General features: G+C 55.2%; 2 protein-coding genes across 5 annotated transcripts; one reads left to right on the plus strand and one right to left on the minus strand.

Moving 5' to 3' along the window:
* The first annotated feature begins 1,210 nt into the window (after positions 1–1,210).
* TPM2 (tropomyosin 2) lies at positions 1,211–8,680 on the plus strand. 4 transcript variants are annotated; one of them, XM_004581007.3, is made up of 9 exons: positions 1,211–1,578; positions 1,888–2,013; positions 4,805–4,938; positions 5,039–5,156; positions 5,250–5,320; positions 5,460–5,535; positions 6,004–6,066; positions 6,225–6,294; positions 8,537–8,680. In XM_004581007.3, the coding sequence occupies exons 1-9, from the start codon at positions 1,465–1,467 to the stop codon at positions 8,617–8,619; spliced, it is 855 nt and encodes a 284-aa protein (XP_004581064.2). In that variant the 5' UTR covers positions 1,211–1,464; the 3' UTR covers positions 8,620–8,680. The 4 variants fall into 4 exon arrangements, with proteins under 4 accessions (XP_004581064.2, XP_004581065.1, XP_004581066.2 ...); XM_004581008.3 differs by lacking the exons at positions 5,460–5,535; positions 8,537–8,680 and adding exons at positions 5,795–5,870; positions 7,508–7,843 and having other exon boundaries at positions 1,333–1,578; XM_004581009.4 differs by lacking the exon at positions 5,460–5,535 and adding an exon at positions 5,795–5,870 and having other exon boundaries at positions 1,334–1,578.
* A 709-nt stretch (positions 8,681–9,389) lies between these two features.
* Positions 9,390–14,401, minus strand: CA9 (carbonic anhydrase 9). Its single transcript, XM_058672731.1, has 11 exons — positions 13,887–14,401; positions 13,119–13,148; positions 12,716–12,886; positions 12,415–12,557; positions 12,225–12,317; positions 11,404–11,470; positions 10,591–10,748; positions 10,376–10,511; positions 10,228–10,254; positions 9,838–9,916; positions 9,390–9,708 (listed from the first exon to the last, which is right to left on the minus strand). The coding sequence occupies exons 1-11, from the start codon at positions 14,254–14,256 to the stop codon at positions 9,642–9,644; spliced, it is 1,341 nt and encodes a 446-aa protein (XP_058528714.1). The 5' UTR covers positions 14,257–14,401; the 3' UTR covers positions 9,390–9,641.
* Positions 14,402–22,790: the final 8,389 nt, after the last annotated feature.

The following is a 22,790-nucleotide window of genomic DNA, read 5'->3' on the forward strand; positions in this document are numbered from 1 at the left end:
CGGAATGCTTTTCCGCGCCCCCTCCCCATGGTCTCCAGCCCGCCCACAAAAACCCAAGCTGGGTGCTCCTTGTACTGGGGTGGGAGGCAGAGCGCACCGCGCCACGGGCTGCTGACTGCCCGCGCCTCGGCTCTCCCCACCACCTCCCTCCCCCGGGGTGGCTTTCCGCTTCCTCTCCCCCACCCCACCCCGAGAGAAACCCAACAGCCCTGCGCCCCGAGCCCCGGAACCCCAGAGCCGTGCTCGGGAGGGGGACCTCGGTCGCCGGGGATGGGCTGGCCCCTCAGTCGCGTCCTGCCGAGACCCGCAGCTCCGTGATTCTCTCACCACCACCACCCACCTCTTCGCCCCCGCCTTCCCCGTCCCAATCCAGCCCCGCCTCCCCACGGGGAAAGAGCCCAAAAAAGGGCAGAAAAGAAAATTTGGAGTGAAGTTGGCCCACTGGGGAGGAGAGTCCGCCGGGAGCGGAGGGGAGTGAGGGCGGGGGATGGGAGGAAAGGGACTCGTCCCGGGTGGGAGTGGGGGCGGGGAGCGCGCCCTGGTCAGGGCTCCCCACTCCTCCCATACACCCCGGCTCCGTGGAAAATATGCGGGGCACGTCGGGGGCGGGGCAGGCGGGGCAGTCGGTGGAGGAGGGGCCCGGGCTTGGGGGGGATTGGCTTGGGGCTGGGAAGGGGCAGCTGGGTGTAAGGAGGCATCAGGCCGAGCCCGGTCTGCGTGTTCCTGGTGCACTACCCACCCCCTACTCCTGCCTTAGTTTCCCCAAGCCCCCTGGGGAACCTCCGCTGTCACCACCACAGATCTAGATTCTGGGACTCGGGGTAAACTGAGGCTGTCCTGGGAGCCCCGCCTTCTGAGACATTCAATCCGGGGGGGATTTACAGGAAACTTCTAAATTAAGGGCAGCGGCTGCTGCAGATGAGTGGGGAGGAGAGGGGGGGAGCCGCGGGTCCCTGTGCCCAGGCAGCTGCCGTGAGCTCACGCCCCGAAATAGCCCCAGGGGCCTCAGCCGCAGCTGCCACTGGGCCCGGCTGTCACTCAGCACGCCCCGAGCCCCCAGCCCCAGGGTGCGCGTCCCTCCGCAGCGCCAGGGCTGGAGCCGCGACTAGGGGCAGCTTTCCCTTCCGACGGCTAGCTGGAAAGGGAGGAGACAGGAGATAGGGGAGGGACCCTAAGGGGGGCGGTCCATAGGGGGCTGGGCGTAGAGGGTGGCTGCCGCGCCCCCACACCCGCCGGGCAGTGCTTCTGCCCCTACAAGGTTTGGGCCGCGGCGGGGGAGGGTCCTGGGCCCCGGCTCCGCCCGATCCCTCCCGGCCTTTTAGACGCCCCCACGCAGTCGGGGACAACCCAGTCCCGCTCGGTCCTCCTCACCCAGCACCCTTGTGCTCCCCGGGTCCGCGCCGTCCGTCAGTCCACCAGGTCCTCACTGCTCCTTGCTGGCCGGCCCGCCCCCCCACCGCAGCCATGGACGCCATCAAGAAGAAGATGCAGATGCTGAAACTGGACAAGGAGAACGCCATCGACCGCGCCGAGCAGGCCGAGGCCGACAAGAAGCAAGCCGAAGACCGCTGCAAGCAGGTGGGGCCGCCCCTCCTCCCACCCTCGGTGGGCTGGGCCCTCTCATCTCACGCTCCATCCCCGCCAAGTGTGAAGGCTGGTGGGCCATCTAGTACCCCCCCAAGCTGGGGAGCCCCAGGCCCCCCAGTTCCACTCTTGCCCAATGACAGGTCCTGCTCCTTGGAGTTGAAAGCTTTCTCTCTCCAAGGCTCCAAGGGCCTCCTCTGCTCCCCTTCTTCCTCTTCAGCACCCTCCAGATCTGTCTTAGCACCCCCTCCCACTGAGCCCCCTTGGCAGGCCCAGCTGACCTGAGCCCCCTCTCTCCTGCAGCTGGAGGAGGAGCAGCAAGCCCTCCAGAAGAAGCTGAAAGGGACTGAGGACGAGGTGGAGAAGTACTCCGAGTCGGTGAAGGACGCCCAGGAGAAGCTCGAGCAGGCTGAGAAGAAGGCCACGGACGTGAGTGTGGACTTGGAAGCCCCCACTCCCAGCTGGGGAGAAGCCAGTGGCCTGGCCAGCAGCCCCAAGTGCCCAGCAGGGGAGAAAGGAGCCTAACTCTGTCCCCAGGACCAGGCCAGGATCGGAGGTTTCCTGTCTGGGATTCCCACTAAGACAAAAGTTCCCAAATAACCCCAGACAGCAGGTCATTCCACCCTCCACGGACTTGGCCTTGTGATTCCACTCAGTTCCAGCTCTTGGTCAGCCAGGGGTGGTCCTGGGGGTAGTCCTGGGGGTGGGCATGTAAGGAGTTGCCATCTGTGTCTGACTGGACATTGGACAGGAGGCCACTACAGCTACATTTGGGGAAGTGTGGGGGTGCATGGGATGTGGGGACAAGGGCTCCAAAGACAGGGACCTGACTCCAGTTACATGCTGAGGGGGCCGTTAGAAATTCCTTGGCCTTGACCTTTGGCTCCTCTATCCTGTTGTGCCCTGGAGGCCCCAGCTCAGGTTCTGAGACTCCTCATTTACCCTCATTAAGCTGTCAGTCTTGGGACCACACCAGGCCACAGGGCCACCTATGCCAAGGCAAGGCACCTTGGCAGGTCCTGCTTACCCTGAAATGTCTCCACCCACCCCACAGTCCCAAGCAGGCTTCTCCAATTTCCTCCACCCCCTCTTCTCCCATAAACAAGGTAGGAGAGGAGCCAAATGACCAGGACACAGCAGGTAGTTCCACTTTGCCTCAGTTTCCCCAGCTGCCATCCACCTAGGATAGTTGTAAGATGAGCTTAGTGTTGGGGTGTCCTGGAGTGGGGACTGAGGCAAGCGGAGGGCATGGTCTGATCCTTGCTGCCATCTGAGTTCTCCAGCCCCCGGGGCTGGGATTCTCTGACCTCCAGTGCTGCCTCACCACCAGCCCTGGCACTTGGGAGGGGACTGACCTGCAGCTGCTCGCCAAGATGACCCTGGGCACCTGACACTCTATAAATAACTGGGGCCCAGTGCAGCTGGAGGCAGGACTGGAAACCCAAGGAGCTGGCTGGGGGCTGGAGGGGAGGGAGAGGGGACAGTGATGGAGCTGGGGAAGCAGGGCTGCCCTGTCCACCTTCACCCAAAGGTGCTCTTGGACTCGGCTCTTCAGGAACACATTGCCTCTTTCTCTGCTAGAGTCCAACAGGAGCAGGAGAGCCTGTGTTAGAGAGTCACTGCCCCCGACTGGGAAATTGCTCCCCATATAAGAAGTGGCGCTTGTCAGTCCTGGGAAAGAAACCCCAGAACTTCCCACATCTTCTAGAGCCGTGAGCTGCCTGACTGTGATTCATGGAGAGAGTTTTCCTTTTACGGAGCCTTTCTGTGGAGTAGCTCCCAGTGTCTCCTGGAGTCTGTCCTCCCAGCCCCCGGTGCTGTCCTCAGAATCCTTCCACACTGAGTCATCTGGCCCCATGCCATGCTGAGCCCTTGTCCTCTGGGTGGCCGACCTCCAGGTGCCTTCAGCACCTGGGGAACAAGTTACAAAATACTTTCTATATTGGGCCTTGGGTCTCTCTTTGCCCAGTGGTGCTGCCCTCTGTACCCTCTGCCCCTGAGGCTGCCCTGCCCCTCGCCTACACTGATTCTTCCCCAATCTGAAGTCTCGCTGAACCTTTCTGTCTTTGTCGTTGAGGGAGAGACGCAGGTAGCTCCATGTTGATGGCATGTGGGCTGTCTGTAGGCAGTGTGCTTCAAGTGCTTCCTATGACATCATGATTTCCCACACTCGACTTGGCATCAGAATCAGTTGGGAGCTTTAAAAAGCAAACAAACTCATGCACCTCCCCCCATTGCCCGTGGGATCTCACTGCAGTGGTCCCAGCTCCCGCCCCCCCTCTCCCCAATCTCCCCAGTGTGGCCTGTGCTGCCGCAATCAGAGCCTCACGAAGGTGGAGTTGCTTAATGATTGGAAGCCTGCATGTGAGCAGCCCTCCCACTACAGAGGATCTGGGATTGTTAATTCCAATTTCCAAAGGAGGAAACTGAGACTTAGAGAGGCTAAAGCTGCTGCCAGAGGTCACACAAGTGTGGAGTGGCCGTGCCATGGCTCAGAGGCAGCAGCCTGGCTTGGAGCTGAGACACTCGCAACCCCTGAGGGGGTTGCCCACTGAGCATTTTCCTGGGGTCCAGCTCGCTCTGCCCTGTCTTTTGTTCTCAGGGAAGTATGAGGTTTTATGGGCCTTTCCAACACCCTGTGTGGTTTTTGCCTCCCTGTGACAAGATCAGAGGCTAGGGACCCATCGCTCACACTGCCCCTGTGCTGCCTTTGCCTGTCTCCTTGGCCCTTGCAAAGGTTTCTTATTGGCCTGGCTTGCCTCGTGGACTTCTGGCGGCTAGTCTGCCTAGAAGCTGGTGACATCCCTGAGCTGCGGTCTGTGATTGGCTATTCTGATCAGTGGTGACGTCTGGTTGGCCCTGATTCTTACCTGGGCCAGGCCCTGATGGCTTGGATCTGGTCCCAGCCCTTCCTTGGAGGGCCCTCACAGGAGACAGAAGGAGCTGTTTGCAGAAAACCCTCGCGAGATTAGCTGTGCATGCTGGCAAGATGAGGGAGGCCCTGTAGCAGGCGAGTGGAGTCTGGCAAGGAATGCAGGTTTGGGGCTGGAGCCCAAAACCCCTGGGCATAAGAGGATGGAGGCCAAATAGGTGGAAGGTCTAGAAGCTGAGAAGCCTTGATCCTTTCTGAGAACACTTTCCCTGGCCTCTGGAACCTCTCTGACCTCACCTAGAACAGACCAAGAATTCTGACCTCTGACTTCCCACCTCTGACCTATAGGCTGAAGCAGATGTGGCCTCTCTGAACCGCCGCATCCAGCTGGTAGAGGAAGAGCTGGACCGGGCACAAGAGCGCCTGGCCACTGCCCTCCAGAAGCTGGAGGAGGCTGAGAAGGCAGCCGACGAGAGCGAGAGGTGGGCAGGGGGGGCCTGGGAGAGAGGGCCAGCGGGCAGAGGGACTTGTTTCTGCCGGTTCTGGGTCCTGAGCCCTCGCGATGCTCTCCTCACCTCTCAGAGGGATGAAAGTCATCGAGAACAGGGCCATGAAGGATGAGGAGAAGATGGAACTGCAGGAGATGCAGCTGAAGGAGGCCAAACACATCGCCGAGGACTCGGACCGCAAATATGAGGAGGTGCCTGCCCTGCCCTGTCTGTCTGCCGCTTGCTGCTGCTCCCCAGCCACACCCCTGCAGAGCCACTGAGTCTCTTCTCTTGCTCCTTGCCAGGTGGCCAGGAAGCTGGTGATCCTGGAAGGAGAGCTGGAGCGCTCAGAAGAGAGAGCTGAGGTGGCCGAGAGGTAAGAACGCCACCCCAGGGTGACCAGCAGCTGGCAATGGCCCCTCTGTACAGTGGGGAGGCAGTTTCCCAGGGCTTAGGGCTGCTGGCGGGGTGGGGATCAGCTCCTGTCCTCTCTGACCCTTGCCTGCCGCCCCCAGTCGAGCCAGGCAGCTGGAGGAGGAACTCCGAACCATGGACCAGGCCCTCAAGTCCCTGATAGCCTCGGAGGAGGAGGTAGTGAGCTCTCCGGGCCTGTCTGGGCAGCTGTGCCTTCTCTCAGCTCACCTCCCCTCCAGCTCTGCAGCTCAGGCCCCTCTCTCTTGCCTGATGGGTCGGGAGGGCCCAGGGCTTGGGGACTCTGCCGACTGTCACTCTCACACCTCTGCTCTGCTCTTCTCTCCTCCACCCTCCCACTGCACCTGCTCCACCTCCACTGCCTCACCTCCCTGTGCCTTCACACCCTGCCCCGCCACACCCCTCCCCACACCTGCAGTAAATGTGGGGACCTAGAGGAGGAGCTGAAAATTGTTACCAACAACTTGAAATCCCTGGAAGCCCAAGCCGACAAGGTAGAGGAGGGTAGTGAGGATGGGTTCCTGCAAGGGGAGGAGGGGCAGATTCACACGGAGCAGCTGAGGGCTGCGTGAAGGAAGCAGGCTTGGAGGAGGTGAGGTGCTGATGATGCGTGTCTGTCCCCACAAGTACTCCACCAAAGAGGACAAGTATGAAGAGGAGATCAAGCTGCTGGAGGAGAAGCTGAAGGAAGTGAGTACTCCTTCCGATTGCTGGTCTCCCTCAAGTCACTCTTGTCCCTGGGGCGGGGAACTGGGGGGCAGCGATGGGAGCGAGCACTGGATGCAGGCTTCACTGTTTGCATCCACTTCCCCCCAAACCCCGACCACTAATCTCGCCTTGACTCTCAGGCTGAGACCCGGGCAGAGTTTGCAGAGAGGTCTGTGGCAAAGCTGGAGAAAACCATCGATGACCTGGAAGGTAAGGATGCCCTCCCCCGTCTTGCCGCCGGTACACCTGATCCTCCTAAAACCAGCCCATGCCCAGACTACCCCTTATCTTTTTGTTCCACTGAATTTGTTGATGATGATCATGGGATCAGTGACTCAGAAGTCCGCAGACTTGTGTGGTTGAGGCCTACGATGCAGATGCTCATAGCTGGTCATTCCCCATTACAGCTAAAACCTCTCTGATTTAAAATCCTGCATGAGCTTCACCCAGGAGTCATGCTCTCTGAGAACACAGAGCCCTGGGCCCTCTCTCTAGCTTGGGCTGACTTTGGCCTGGCTCCCTGGTAATGCTGGTGCTATTGGTTGCTCAGACCACATGCACCCTGGCTCTCACCAGTTTTATGCCCCGTGCAGCACAGTGGAGTTCCACAGTTACATCATACAGACGTCTTCACTGATTTTTCTCTCATTTTATTTGAAAGGAAGAGAGACAGAAAAAGACCTTCTATCTGTCCATGGGTTTTCTTCCCATAAAACCCACAACAGATATGGTTAAGCCAGGCCAAAGCCAGGAGCCTAGGTCTCCCACGTCAAGGTCAGGGACCCAGCTACTGGGAGAAGGAAGCTAGAGTTGGAATTGAAGCTGGGACTCAAACCCAGACACTCCAGTGTGAGGTGTTGGGGACCCCAAGCAGTTCTCTTCATGGCTGCACCGAGTGTCCATGCTAAAACAGAGAACCGTTTGGTTTAGCATTGAGGTTTCATGGTAACCTTACTGGAAAAGATTCTTTGAAGCTGGATTAGGCAGAAGATATTTGCTAGCCTGTGACTACCCTAGATCAACACTCTCCTTGTCTCTCCTTTTTATTCCTTGGTAACCCTTTAGCTCTCAAAACACCTGCATCCCTTGCTTCCCACCCTCCCAGGCAGGCAGCAAGCTCATTGGCTTTTTACTGTCTGGCTCAGACACCTGCTCTTCCTGCAGTGAGCACACCTGCTTGTTCAGAGGCAGGAACTTCTCAGGGACATGCAACTTGGGGTACAGCTGCAGGACAGAGGGAGCAGGAGAGAGGGGACGCAAAGTGGAGGAAGGAACCTTGGCAGCTGTCCAGTCTGTCCTCTGGCCTGTTTCTCTTGCCCTGTCCACTTGTCTGATTCTCTCTCCATCGCCCTCTCTCCTTCCTTGCCTCTTTCCCTCCACTCCCTCTCCCCACACTCCTGCCTGGCCTCCCTCCCCCGGACAGATGAAGTCTATGCACAGAAGATGAAGTACAAGGCCATCAGTGAGGAGCTGGACAACGCACTCAACGACATCACCTCCCTCTGAGCCCACCCAGTGTGGCTGCCTCGGCCCCCCTTTCCCCCTTCTTTCCATTCTCTTGGGGGAGGGGAGGCAGGCAGAAGGAGCATAGTTTTGCCAAGATGGCACAATCAGGCTGGGAGCAGCCTGTGGAGTAACCCCACATATCCCGACCCCACGTACCCTGGCACTGGCTTCATCCTACCTTCTCTCTGCTGCCCCTGCACCTGCTGGCCTCCACCTCTTCTGCTGCTTTAATAAACTCTGAACTTGGTCTCCATGCTCTTTTCCTGTCCCCCAGAGCACCAATTGACTCTTGCCACCCAAGCCCTTACCAACAGCCCATGCCTGTCACAAGCACCCTGCCCTGCACTGGGCCCTCTCACCACACCCCAAGGCTCACACTGGAACCCCTGTGCACGCACCCCCAGCCTCACTCTGACCTTCACTGCTGCATGTGGGCATGGGTGGCCTCACCAAGGACCACACTGACACCACCCCATCATGTGTCCATCACTGGCCTTGGAGCACTCAGCTGCAGTGCCAGGATGTGGCAGAAAAGACTGGCAGGGAAATAGTGTGGTGAGGTGCCAGGGAGTGGGGAGGCAGCAGGAAGGTGGAGAAAGTTCTGGAATGAAGTTCAGAAGCAACGTGGGGCTTTGGCCACAGCTACAGGTCTGTTTTCTGCCTTGAGCCTTTTCCTTCTTCCCTGTCTTGGTCTTTTCCTTCTGTTTTCCATTACCTCAAGTCTTTTGAAGCAGCAGGGTAAATGACTACGTGGCTAGGATATCCCTTGACGTCTGTTCTGGTCAGCTCATGTGTCTTCCCCTGCCGTGGAGCCCTTAGGTCCCTGCGCGTGCGTGCGTGCATGTGTGTGTGTGTGTGTGCGTGTCCCCTGTGTGATGCCTACCCTCCCATCTGTGAGTTCCCTGTGTGTCCCCTCCCCGTGCTCATGTGCTGCTTCCTCTCACAGAGACCTTGGCCAGTGCCAAGGAAGAGAACGTGGAGATCCACCAGACCCTGGACCAGACCCTGTTGGAGCTCAACAACATGTGAGGGCTGTCCCTGTCTGGGTGGGCTGCTGCCACCTCAACCCAATAAAACTGACATCACTGGTCTTGCCAGGCCCACTCTGCCTTGCTTTGGTGTTGGCCATGGACACGGGAGGACCTTTGAGTGGGCATACTGGGCCTGGGTCCTTGCTCTGAAATGGGGTCATGGGGCAGGGAGCACTTGCCTTGCTGAGGAATGGGGGTCATCAACAGGCTGCATGCAGCAGAGGAGCCCCACGGGGCAGGAGGACAAGGCGATGTCACACCTCACTCCCCACATAGCGAAGTTGCTGCCCAGAGCATGGCCCCATTCCCATGGGCAGCCAGGCAGGGTCATTCCCTCTGCTGGCAGAACAGTGAAAGGCAGCACAGGGTATTCTGGAGTGGTGTGGGAGCTGAAAGGCTTTTATATACTCTCTGCAGCTTGTTCCTCTCAGCGTGCATGCGCACACACACACACACACACAGAGCCCTGGCAGCAGTATCTTATTTGCCCACCTTCCAGATAACATCTGCACCAGGCAGGTAAAGTCCACTTAGTCTAATTTTGCTCCTGTGAAGGGTTCCCTTACAGAGGATGGTGGACTTGGCGATGAGATAGGAGATGAAGTGGCCAGTCCTCTGGGTAATGGCCAGGGTCCTCATGTGAGGGAGGCAGGAAGGCCAATGGCAGTAGCAGGGGATGTGAGGAGAGGCCACAAGCCAGGGATAGCAGGTGGCATCTGGACTCTGGAAAACGCAAGGAAACAGCCCTTGGTTGGAGCACCCTGTAAGATCTGTTGTGGGCTTCTGGCTGCAGAGATATGAGAAAAATGGGCATTTCTGATGTCACAGTAGCAGCAGGAAACTGACATCCCCTCCTTCCTATCTGGGTACAAAGGTGACTCCCATGTGTTTTCTTACAAATATTTATTTTTAAAAAAGTTCTTTGGAGGGCAAAAAGGAAGTGGCATAAGTGGCATGATAAGTCCACCCAAGTCTCCTCCAGCCGTTCTGTGCTTCTGTTTTCTCCAAGGCTCCGGGCCACTAGGCTCCAGTCTCTGCCATCTCTGCAGGGTGGTAGCTGACGCCTGCTTTAGTCTCTATTCTGTCACTATACAACAGGAAAGCCTCATCAGGAATCTGGCCTGCAAGAACCTCCTTTGCATGCCACCTGCATGAAATGTGACTCCATGTTGAGGGGGAGGGCATGCCAGAGGGAGAGGTTCAGGGGGATGGATACCTGTGCTTTTTCATCTGCATGAGGAAGGCGATGCTGGTGGCAGCAAAGAGGAAGCCAAAAATCAAGGCCAGGATGTCCCCTGGTGGTGGGGGCAGAAGAGGGCTGCCTCAGGGAATGAAGGGAGGGGTCCCCCATATCCACTCCTGCCCCAAGGTTTCAGCCCCCAGAAGAGATTGGGGCAAGCTCAGGAGGGACCACAAACCTCCCATAAGCTAGGGGGGAGGGATGCTGGATTTCTGATCAGCTCAGCCTTGGAAACACTGGGAGTCTGACTGTATCACTTTGTGGTTAGGGGTTTATTCTACAGAATATGGGGATGAGGTGGGCGGAGGTGGTTCTAGTTAGCTCCCAGGTGTCCTCCAGCACTAGCAGCCAGGGACCTAGACTTACCAGCGGCAAGGCAGGAGTGCAGGTGGACTGAAGGAAAAGAAAAGACATTAGAGCTGCGGACTGTGGTCACCTGCGCCGAACACTCACACAGTGAAAACATGGCAGGGGATGAGGGACGTGTGGCTAGGGGTACCACACAAAGCTGCACCTGGTTTGGGGCTGCCATCTCCATTAGTGGGAAAGGAGGCCTCAATCATTCGTCCATCCAAAGGTTGCGCTGCTCGGAAGTTCAGCTGCAGCCGAGAGTCACCAGATCCCCAGAGGGAGCCGGAGAGGGTGTGGAGCTAGGGAGGTGGGCAGACAGTGAAAGTGTGCTCCCGGTCACAGGAAACCAAAGGGTCTCACCCCCTCAGTGAACCCTACCTGTTTTGCGCTCAGTTTCACTGTCTGGTTAAACACAGTCCAAATGACCCCCTGGGAGCAGGGGGGTGTGGTCAGAGACCCCTCGTAGCGGAAGTAGCGGCTGAGATCGGAGGGCAGCAGCGCAGACACATCCAGTCCTGGGATCCAAGTCTCTGAGCCTGGAGAGAACACCTGTTTTGGAGTCTCACCTTGACTACCCCCCCTCGAAATTCCAAGGATCCAATTCACCTCTCAGCAGCCCAACACAAACACCCTGAGGCCTCTTCTACATTGAATGGTCCCTTTCCTGCAACTCTAGAGAAAGGGAAAGACTTGGAGACGACTGTAAGAGGCTCCTTAGCTCCCTCTCTGGCTCTTCTGTGTGTTGCATGCCAACATGTGTTGCAAGCTGGACCATGGATGGAAACCCAGTGTCCGCCAAAAAGGAAAACGAGCCAAACGGAAGCCAAGGCACAGAACCCTCCAGTTTAGCATCAACCCGGAGAGCTTTCAGACTGAGAAGGGAACACTTTCACCAAAAGTATTCACAAAGTTTGAAACACCATTTGGTGGTGGTGGTGGTGGTTGGTAGTGGAGAAGAGGGTTTTTTTGGGGGGGTGGGGAGGGGCCTGATTTTGCTTTTTGTTCGGTTTTGAATGGTAAATCCTGGAGGTCAGCAGCTGCTCTCTGGTCAGCTTCAGAATTAAGGATCAGAAACAGTTGACACTTTGAGGTTCACCCCAGCCTAAGGCTCCCCTGGGCAGTTCTCTATGAACTGCGTGGGGCACACAGGGTGGGGCACAAGGGTGGGGGTGGCCAGAACAGTGCACCGACCTTCCTCGGGGATCTCTCCCAAATGTGACAGCAGCTGCTCATAGACGCTGTTTTCTTCCGGACCCTCCTGGGGATGACAGCGCAAGACACAGTGACACATGCATGCAAGGCCCTGGCTGGAGGCCTGAACGTGGGTGGACTCCACCGTGGTCCTCCCTGAGGCCTCAGCCCTGAGAAAGGTAAGGGGCACATGGTTTCATGCATCACTACTCAAAGCTGATACGCACTCTAGCTATGCAAACTCATAGGCTCCGTGGACTGACTTTGAATGGCAAACCAGAGGAGACAGGAAGAAGGGGCTGCTTGGCCAGGAGGCATGGCCTCAGGGAGCTGGGCCCTGTGCACTTGTACTCTCTGTCTCATCGCTAACCTACACACTCCATGGTTTCCCCCTGAAGAAAGTTATCACACAGACCTGTGTCCACAACACTGCTGCAGGCATCTGAACAATTCCTTCTGGACTTGGGGTGGGGAGGGAGTGGGGCTTCCCTGCCATTGCTTCTCTGAATTTTGTGTTCAGAGGCTGGCATTAGGCAGTTGCAGGGTAAGCGAACCTTCTCTAGTTTTTCTGAACGTGTCCTTGGTCAATTTGGACCAAAGAGGTCGCTAAGCACTGGCTGCCACTAGGGGCCTTGATGCAGTACTGGAGAACACTAGAACCACCTCTGGGCTGAGGTCCAGTCTGGTGCACCTGCCATGGCCTGAGTGGACCACACAGCCCCAGTGCGTGGAACATTTCCTTTGTTTTCCCACTGTTGAACACTTCAAGACATACAGACCAGGAGCTGGGGGATGGGTGGGAGGGTGTCCAGGTGCCCCACCTGCAGAAAGGCAGCCAATACTGCCAGGCCTCCCGGGCGCCCTAAGGCCTGGCCCATCTCGGCGAAGGCGGTGCTCAAGTGGACCACGTGGATCTGGAGAGGACGTGAGGGAGAGGAAGAGTGGGGCAGATCTCCAGCCCTGCTCGGCTGCTCTTTGCTCCGCCCCAGCAACCCCCCTTCCTCGCCTCACCTCGGCAGGGAAACGGTGGCCGTCCACGGTGTGTTCTGAGCCGGGGCGGTCCGCGGATCCCCAATGCAGGTGCAGTTGCAGGGCCCGGTACTCCTGGCCAGGAGCCAGGGCCAATTGCAGTCCCGGGGGCAGAGTCAGCTGCACTGAGAGGGGGAGCAGCGGGTGATTCCTCCTTTGCCACCCCACAAGCACCGCCCAGCCGCACCCTGGGCCCGCCCCATCCTCATCTTCATCCCCACCCCACACACAGGGTCCCAGCGGCGGCTGGCTAGCCAGGGCTTGGCGAGAAAGCCCTCCTCACCCGTGTGACCATTATTGCGCAGGCGCAGCTCCGGGAGCCGCGGGAGCTCGAAGCCCAGGAGTTCCAGGGGTCGCAGGGCCGGGCAGAAGGCGGTGAGCTCGGGGCGGATGTTTACCGGGGATTGGAAGCGGCCGGCGCAGGCAGGCGACACCTGGGGCCAGGGCGGATCCCCTGGTGGGGGCAGAATGGAGTTGAGAGAGAGTTTGGTGAGGCCATCTGGCGACGTTGGTCGGGAATTTGGGATTAGAGGGTGGGGGAGACCAGGGTGGAGAAATTGAGGAGGTGGGCCTGGGAGGTAAGGGGGGCGGGAAATGCCAAGTGGGCGGGCCAGGCGGCGGCAGGCCAGGCGGGTCAGGCAGCTGCGGAGCCTGCTCCGTCGGCCCTGGGCGGCTGTGAGTCTCACCTCCGTAGCGCCAGTGGCTGTGGTCTTCTCCTGCAGAAAGGACACAGGGCAGCAGGCTCCCGTGAATGTCCGGTCCTGCCCTGGAGCCCGAGTGCGGCGGCTCCCGGTTGGCTGACGCCGCGCACAGGTAGCAGCGGATAAGCCTAGAGCACGCCCTGGGTGTGAATGACGGGCGGCCCAGCCGGCTCGCGTGGGACCCTAGCTTTGGGGTCTGTGTGGGCGACCCCACACAGCTCGTTACCCGGGCCCAGGTCAGGCAGGCCACTCTCCCTTCTCCGAGCACCCCCACCCCTCACTCCCCGTAGCATCCCTCCACTCTTCCTGGTCTCCCACTCCTTAACCAAAGTTGGGGGCTTGGGAGCCCGAGTAGCCCCTAGATCCCTACTGTTCTCTGGCTAGATGCGAGATGAGGCGGCCTCTGCAACCTCTCCTCCTCCTCGGATGCCCGCTCAAAGCTCCCACCTTTTCCTCTTTTCCCCTCCTACTTTTTTGCCTCCTTCCGCTGCTGTGTCTGCCTTCGGTTGCACGTTCATTTCTGCCGCCTGCCTGTTTCTCGCCTTCCCATCACTTCCAGCTCACGTCTCTGCATCCGCGCCTCCCTCCCTCTTCTCCCCACCCGGCATCTTGGAGCCGGTGGGCACAGAGCAGAGGGGACTGGTGATGCCGAGCCTCTGTGTCTGGGAGAGGCAGGCTCTTCTTCCCTGAAGAACTACAGGCTGGACCCGGGCTCTGTGGGCTAGGGGAGGCGTGACCCCACCGGCTGCTTACCTTTTCTGCCTCTGTGGGCATTATTCGGGGGACCATGGGTATGCACAGGAGCTCTCGCGGTGGGTCGGTCCTCTGGCTTCAGGGAGTTCTCCTCAGTTGGTGTCCTCTCCACCTCCGGGGAATCTTCCTGCCCTGGTGGGTCCTCCTCACTGGGCAGGTCTTCCTCGCCTGGGGGATCATCCTCCCCGGATGAACCTCCCCCAGGGGCGGGATCCCCCTTTTCCTGGGGCAGGCTCTGTGGATGGGCACACACCTGGAGCGGCAGCGGCGGTAGTAGCAGCAGTAGCAGCAGCAGCAGCAGCAGCGGCGAATGCGCGGTGGGGCCGGGGGTCAGCCGAGGCAGGCAGGGGCAGGGGCCCACGAGAGCCATGCGGCTGATGGTAGGGTGCCCCGGGACGCGGTGTGTACGGGCTCTACGTGCATTGGAAACTGGAGCCGGTGGGGGAGGAGCGAGCCTGTAGGGGAGCGGGCTGACTCACAGAGTGCCCTTTTGTAGAGTGCAGAGCCAAAGTCCCGCGGGTCTATTTGGCCTCGTGCCCCCTCCCCCGATACCAGGGCCTGAGGAAGGGTGGAGTGAGGGGCAGGTGTGTACTCCGGGAAGGTTATCGAAGTTACAGGCACAACTTGGAACCCAAGGCGCCACCTGGCACTGCATGGGCTCTCCCTGGCACCACCCGGCTGCTTGCCTGCCAGCCTCAGCTAACACTGGCTGGCTTCCCGGCCCCTGGGCAAAGAAGATGGAAGGCGGGGGAGCCGGGACCCCCACTTGTTCTGGCTAGCTCTCGTCCAAGGAGAGAACAGAGAAAAGGATAGGGCAGGCTGCTGGGTAAAACCTGAAGGTGAGTCAGTGGAGGGGAGCTAGGGAGACCAATTTCAGTGTGAACAGGAAACTGCACATACCTATGAGAGAGATTCAGATGGACTCAGACTTGCTCAATAGACTGATTGGCTCTCCATGGGCCACCAGAATTTTGGCATCTTCCTTCTGCTGCTATCCAGATCCCTTAAAATCTACTCAAGAGACCTTTCTGTTTTAGCTCCTGCTGCACTGTCTCCTGTGCCAGTCAAATCAAGCTGTTCTTCCATCTCCCTCCACATTTTTTACCACTCTGGTTAATCTAACCCTTAACAAGTGACGCCAGTCACTCTTTCATTCAGCAAATATTTAGGCCCATGTCCCAGGGATCTGGAGATGAGCAAGACATGGCACCTGCCCTAAGGAGTACACAGGAGACAGGGATTTTCACAATGCAGCATTTTCATAGGGGGAGAGATGAACTTGGCGGCAGAAGGTGGGACACAGCAGGTAAAGTTTGATCAGGACCTTGAAGAAGTTGTAAGCTCATTAGTGAAAACAATGGACAGGGGGAGGGATGAAATGCCTTGAGCAACTGGATGAAGGAACCCACTTCTCAGGGCGTGTGGACAGGTTGTGTGAACCTTCTGTGGAGGAGGGACCAGGGCGCAAGGAGACGGTGGTGGGAAGGGGCTCATGAATGGCTGTGGGGATTCCAGTCCGCCTACAGAGGCAAGTCTCTAATACTCCAGGAGCTGCTGTGGGATCCAGGGGACAGCTTCTTCTCCCCCTCACCCTGTTTTCTCTAGTGAAGTCCCTTCCTGTGGCTGCCACCAACTAGAAGAGAGTAAGGCCACTTCAGGTCTGTAATCTGGGGCTAACAGTAGGCACACACCAGAATGGCTGCATACATCAAGTAAATGGAACTATTTCTAACTCTGCTGGCAAGCTGTCACACTCTCCAGTTCAGGGTGCTCCCTGTTACTCCAGCTTCCCCCACCTAACCCCCTCAGGTAAGGGGGCAATGCCTGGCATGCCAGGGGTCCCAAGACTCTGTTGATGTACCTCAACAGCTTCACCTCTGATAGGTTGGTGCTTGTGCACCTGCTATCTGGTTGATTGGTTTTACGCTGTCCCTGTCTAAATAACTTCTAAGCTTCAGCTCAAAGGCTGCCTCCTCCAGAAAGTCTTTCTTAAACCAACCGTCAACCATCTGTCTGGTAGGGATGTATAGTACCTCTGGGCCACCACAGTTCTCTGCCTACCCTCTGATCATAACCTTGCCCACCTGCTAAATCCTGTTACGATGATTTATGGCATTTTTATCGGCTTTAATAGCCTTGAATGCCAGAGGACAGGGTCCAGCATTTAACTGAGTCAGTCTGATTCAGAAGCCAATATGGAACATTTTCTCACTGCACCTCACCTTGCCAAGTGCATGAAGAATACCATGTTGATGCCTCCCTGCCCTCAGGGAACTCTATGCCCATGGTTTGTGCATGTTCTGCAGCAGCCATCTCAGAGCAGGACAGCCCTTTCAATGATGCCTTCCCCCTCCCCCTCGCTGATCATCTGCCTTGTCAGAGTACACTGAAGTGTGTCACGCTCTGCAGCAGCTGCCCTCTAAGTGGCCATCTCAGGAGGTGTCCATCCCAGAATGCCAGCTTGCCATTTCTGAAGCTAACTCTGTGACTCTGACCCAGTGTGCACCCTGGGTGGTCAGCTGTCTCCAGTAGGCAGTTGTGTTGGTAGCAGCTGACCTGACTCAGCTACTTGGGAAATCCAGGAGTGTAACTGACTGGATGCACCTGAATGAGGTAGAAGGGAGAGGTGAGTGATCTGGTTGAGGCAAGAGAGGTTATGGGGCAGAGAGGACAAAGTGAACCCCATGCCACAAAACAGCTGCAGACACACAGCCCGGAATCAGCCAACAGCAATTGCAGCTTCTGCTCACTTTTCTCCTAATGTTCTGAGTAATTTTTTTTGAAAAGACGCTGTTGGAATAGAGAGAGATCTTTCATCTAATGGTTCACATTCCGGATGACAGCAATGGCTAGGCTGAACCAGCCTGAAGCCAGGAGCCGGGAGCTTTTTCCGGATCTCCCATGCGGGTACAATGGTCCAAAGACCTGAGACATCTTTGCTGCTTTCCTAGGTCATAAGCAGGGAATTGGATTGGAATTGGAGTAGCCAGGAAGCGAACGAACTGGCACTCATGTGGAAGGGTGGTGTTGTAGATGTAGCTTAACCCACTGTGCCATAGTGCTGGCCCCCTCTAATTTGTGTGCTTATGTGTGTGTGTAAGCTACTGGAATCTCTTTGTTACTCATAACAGGGCATCTCCGTGTAGACCTCTCCCCACCATTTCTGAAGTTCTCAACATTTCAGAGTACAAAGCTGCAACGGACACAGCTCCATTCCTGCTCCCAAAGCTGTTCTCTCTGACTCTGGCTCCCCCTTCAGCTATTTCTCTGGGCTGGGTGGAGAGTGTGGACTCTGACCTTGGATTGCGCCTTCACCGTGGGAGACTGCCAAACTCTGGAACAGGTTTCAGCTCCCAGGGTTCTTGTTTCCTGAAGCACCCAGGTGGGGACAGAGTGTACCAAGGACAGATGAGATTGCATGCCTGGCGCGTGACTTCTTTGAGGTCATGGGAGGCCAAGTCTATTGTCATAGGGGTCTGTGTGTGCAGACACACAGGGGTTCCACTGCTAAGACAACACACTCTGGTGAGGGCTGCAGAGGAAGGATTGAGGGAGGAAAGCCCCCTGCTTCCCAGCTGTGGGTTTTATAGCAAAAGACAGATCCAAGCCCCTCTGGGTACCTGAGGCTGACTCAAAGGTGTGACCCACTGCACTGCCCATATTCATATATATATATATTTTAAAGATTTATTCATTTTATTACAGCCAGATATACACAGAGGAGGAGAAACAGAGAGGAAGATCTTCCGTCCGATGATTCACTCCCCAAGTGAGCCGCAACGGGCCGATGCGCGCCGATCCGAAGCCGGGAACCTGGAACCTCTTCCGGGTCTCCCACGCGGGTGCAGTGTCCCAATGCATTGGGCCGTCCTCGACTGCTTTCCCAGGCCACAAGCAGGGAGCTGGATGGGAAGTGGAGCTGCCGGGATTAGAACCGGCGCCCATGTGGGATCCCGGGACTTTCAAGGCGAGGACTTTAGCCGCTAGGCCACGCTGCTGGGCCCCATATTCATATTTTTAAAGGCTTATTTATTTTTGTTTGAAAGGCAGATTTATGGAGAGAAGGAGAGATAGAGAAAGATCCTCTATCCTCTGATTCACTCCCTGAACAGCCATAATGGCTAGAGCTGAATGGATCTGAAGCAAGGAGCCTCTTCCAGGTCTCTCACATGGGTGCAGGGTCCTAAGGCTGTGGGTCATCTTATGCTGCTTTCTGAGGCCACAGGCAGGGAGCTGGATTGAAAGAAGAGCAGCCAGGACACGAACTGGCGCCCATATGGGATGACAGTGATGGCAGCTGGAGGATTAGCCTGTTGAGCCACTGTGCCAGGCTCCATATTCATTTCCTAGGCCTGTTGTGACAAAGAACCATGGACTGAATGTCTTAAAAAAGTGGGCTCGGTGCAATGGCTCAGTGGCTACATTTTTGCCTTGTAATCACTGACATGGGTGCCAGTTCGCCCTGATGTTCAGTCATCAAGTCCTGAGGATCATAACTACTTTCTTTTTTTTTTTTAACTTTAAAAAAATTTATTCCTTTATTGGAAAACCAGATTTACAGAGAGAAGGAGATACAGAGAGAAAGATCTTTCATCCTCTGGTTCACTTGCCAAGCAGCTGAAATGGCCGGAACTGAGCCGATCCCAAGCCAGGAGCCAGAAGCAAGTGGGTGCAGGGTTGCAAGGCCTCTGCTGTCCTCTATTGCTCTCCCAGGCCACAAGCAGGGAGCTGGAAGGGAAGCAGGGCGGCCAGGATTAGAACTGGCACCCATGTGGGATCCCGGTGCATGCAAGGCAAGGACTTTAGCCACTAAGTTACTGCTGTGGGCCCAGATCCTAACTTTTTTTTAAAGGTTTATTTATTTTTATTGCAAAATCAGATATACAGAGAGGAGGAGAGACAGAGAGAAATATCTTCAGTCTGATGATTCACTCCCCTAGTGACTGCAACAGCCAGTGCTGTGCTGATCTGAAGCCAGGTGCCAGGAACTTCCTCCAGGTCTCTCATGTGGGTGCAGGGTCCCAAGGCCTTGGTCTGTACTCGACTGCTTTTCCAGGCCACAAGCAGGGAGCTGGATGGGAAATGGGGCTGCTGGGATTAGAACCGGCACCTATATGGGATCCCAGCATGTTTTCAAGGTGGGGGTTGGGTCTGCTATTCAATCCTGTTCTATCCGCTTGAAGCAGCCAGTCCAAAGCGATCTGATAGCCAGCTGCAACCAGGGCTTGTGGTTCTGTTTGTTTCCTCCAGGCACAATTTGTAATAATACCAGGGGACTATGGGTCCTCTTTCAGAGTGGAGCTGCTGGCATGCGCACTCAATGGAGGTGGTGGAACCTCAGCCCTGCCCTCTGTAGTTTCACTGGCTGCCCTGGCTTCCTGGCCTACTGCAGTCTGATCCCAAATCCTCCTTCTCTCCACCCAGCCCTTCAAGTTCCTCTTCCCTGGGCTAAGCCCAGTAGTTATCCTTTCTCAAAATCTGGCAATATCCAATCTGAGGGGACCTCAGCATCCTACCAAGCCCCTGGTTCTTGGCTTGGAGCTCAGATTCCTAGGAGTCTGAAAGGAGTGCAGTATGAAAGAGTTTAGCATTGTTTTCAAGAGTCTCTCCAGCATTTTTTTTTTAGATTTATTTTATTTTTATTACAAAGTCAGATATACTGAGAAGAGGAGAGATAGGGAGGAAGTGGAGCTGCCGGGATTAGAACCAGCGGCCATATGGGATCAAGGCAAGGACCTTAGCCACTAGGTCACGCTGCCGAGCCCCTCTCCAGCATTTTTAAAAATCATGTCTCCCCCTAATTACAAAGTAGCATATGCTTAGCAAGGAAAACTTGGGAAAGGCAGAAGGCAGGTGTCCGGGAATGTTGTGAAATCACCCAGCTTGTCCCAGTCATGCCCGTGGTCTTGGGGATTCCATGCTGGCACAGACTAAGTCTGTAACACCTACTTGGGAACAGAATGATCTTCATTCTCATCACGTGGAGATACAAGCCAAAGCTAATTTTTGTTTTAGTATTTGAGAGGTAACATTTTCACTACAAACCTGGAATAATATGTGTATGGTTCAATTGAATGGCTTTCCCCCCCACCAATATACAGCACATTTTAAAGTAATCACGGATTATTTAAAACTATAGTAGAAAAATATTCTTTTTTTAAAAAAAGATTTACTTGATTTAAAGCAGAGTTGCACAGAGAGTAAAGAGAGAAAGTTCTATCCACTGGCTCACTTCCCAAATGGTCACAATGGCAGGAGTTGAGCTTATCTGAAGCCAGGAGCCAGAAGCTTCTTCCAGGTCTCCCATTTGGGTGCAGCAGCCCAAGGCTTTGGGAATCATTCTCTGCTGCTTTCCTAGGTCATAAGCAGGGAACTGGGTTGGAAGTAGAGTATCTGGGACATGAACTGGTACCCATATGGGATGCTGGTGCCACAGACAGGGGATTGCCCTGATACATGGTAGCCCCATAGAATAACATTATTAATAACTGATTTGACAAGGTGTAAACAAAGCTCAAAAAACTATTTGCAGCAATACTGATGCACATAGGCATCTCTTTGTCTTGTTTTGTTTTAAATCATTAGCTCCCACATATAAGGGAGAACACATGCAATATTTGTCTTTCTGTGTATGTTTATTTATCTCAACATGTTGTTCTCTAGTTGCATCCATTTTGCTGCAAATGGTAGAACGTCATTCTTTTGTAGAGTTGAATAATATTCCACGATGTGTATGTACACACACACAGAGTTGTGAACAGTGCTGCTTTAAACACGGTGATGCAGTTGTCTCTGATTAGTTCTGTTCAAGTCTTCTGGGCATATACCCACGAGTGGAATTCCTGAGTCATATGGCAAGTCCCTTTCTAGTTTTCTCAAAATCGCTACACTGTTTCCCATAGTGACTATGCTAATTTACATTTCCAGCAACAATGTATCAGCGATCCCCTTTCTCCACATCCCTGTCAGCAGGGATCTCTGTCTTTTGGATGGTAGGCATTCTTGCAGGGATGAGGTGATGTCTCACTGTGGTTTTGATTTGCATATCCCTGGTGGCTAGTGATGCTGAGCATTTTTTTTCATGTATTTGTTGGCTATTTGTATTTCTTCTTTTGAGAACTGTCTATTGAGGTCCTTTGCCTATTTTTAAACTGTACTGCTTTTAAAAAATATATTTATTTATTTTAATTGCAAAATCAGATATACAGAGAGGAAGATCTGTCCAATGATTCACTCCCCAAGTAACTGCAACAGCTGGAGCTGCACCGAACTGAAGCCAGGAACTTCCTCCAGGTCTCTTAATGCAGGTGCAGGGTCCCAAGGCTTTGGGGCATCCCTGACTGCTTTCTCAGGGAGCTGGATAGGAAGCAGGGCTGCTGGGATTAGAAGCAATGTCTATATGAGATCCTGGTGTGTTCGAAACGAGGACTTTAGCTGCTAGGCCACTGCACCGGGCCCCACCAATATTGTTTCTAAAAGGCTACAAAAGCCAGGACTTGGCGAGGCTGAAGTCAAGAACTGGGAATCCAACTCAGATCTCTTGTGTGTCAGCAACCCAAGTAGTCGAACCATTAGTTGCTGCCTCCTAAGGTGTCCATGCGCAGGAAGCTGGAATCAGGTGCAGCCAGGACAGAAGCCCAGGCATCTGGCTGCGAGATGCAGGTGGCATACACTGCTAGGTCAGATGCCTTCCCACAGCATGGACACTGTTTCTTCAGATGGCTGTGCTGTACTTTTCCTCACCGGTTCTCTTATCCCTGAACATGTAGGTGGTTTCGTTTTCTGTCGTGACAAACACGTTGTTCCAGACAGTTAGCACATTTATTTTTTGTCTACAAATCTATTTAGGATACATTCCTAGAATTGGATCACTAGGCCAAAAGAGTAGGCAGGCATGTTTTTAAGATTTCTGATACAAACTTTTTTTTTTAAAGATTTATTAATTTTCATTACAAAGTCAGATATACAGAGAGGAGGAGAGACAGAGAGGAAGATCTTCCGTCCGATGATTTGCTCCCCAAGTGACCGCAATGGCCGGTGCTGCGCCGATCCGAAGCCGGGAATCTGGAACCTCTTCCAGGTCGCCCACGCGGGTGCAGGGTCCCAAAACTTTGGGCCGTCCTCAACTGCTTTCCCAGGCCACAAGCAGGGAGCTGGATGGGAAGTGGAGCTGCCGGGATTAGAACCGGCGCCCATATGGGATCCCGGGGCTTTCAAGGTGAGGACTTTAGCCGCTAGGCCATGCCGCCGGGCCCTGAGACAAACTTTTAAAACAACATTGCTTATTTACCTTCATGGCTGTGCCAGTTCTTCAAAAAACCTAAGAAGGCCCCGGCATGGTAGCCTAGTGTCTGAAGTTCTCGCCTTGCATGTGCTGGGTGCTGGTTTGTATCTTGGTGGCCCCTCTTCCCTTCCAGCTCCCTTCTTGTGGCCTGGGAAAGCAGTTGAGAATGGCCTAAGACCTTGGGACCCTGAACCCGCGTCAGAGACCCAGAGGAAGCTCCTGGCTCCTGGCTTCAGAACAGCCCAGCTCCAGCCGTTGTGGCTACTTGGGGAGTGAACCAGTGGACGGAAGATTTTCCTCTGTGTCTCTCCTCTTCTCTGTATATCTGATTTTCAAATAAATAAATACATCTTTAAAACAAACACCAAAATAAAAAACCTAAGAAAAAATGCCGGTATATTTTATTATATAAACCATTTTTTAAAACTTTATTTTTTATGTTTTTGAAAGTTAGGGGCAGAGTCAGGCAGTGGTCTGCCATCTCCTTAAATGCCTTCAGTATGCAGGACTGAGCTAGGTGGAAGTCAGAAGCCAGAAAGTTAACTGTGGTCTCCATGTAGGTAACAGGGACCCACGTGCTAAGCCTGTACCTGCTGCCTGCAGGGTGCAGAGCTGGAAGA

This window comes from Ochotona princeps, chromosome 14 (genome assembly GCF_030435755.1).
Source record: "Ochotona princeps isolate mOchPri1 chromosome 14, mOchPri1.hap1, whole genome shotgun sequence".
NCBI lineage: Eukaryota > Metazoa > Chordata > Mammalia > Lagomorpha > Ochotonidae > Ochotona > Ochotona princeps.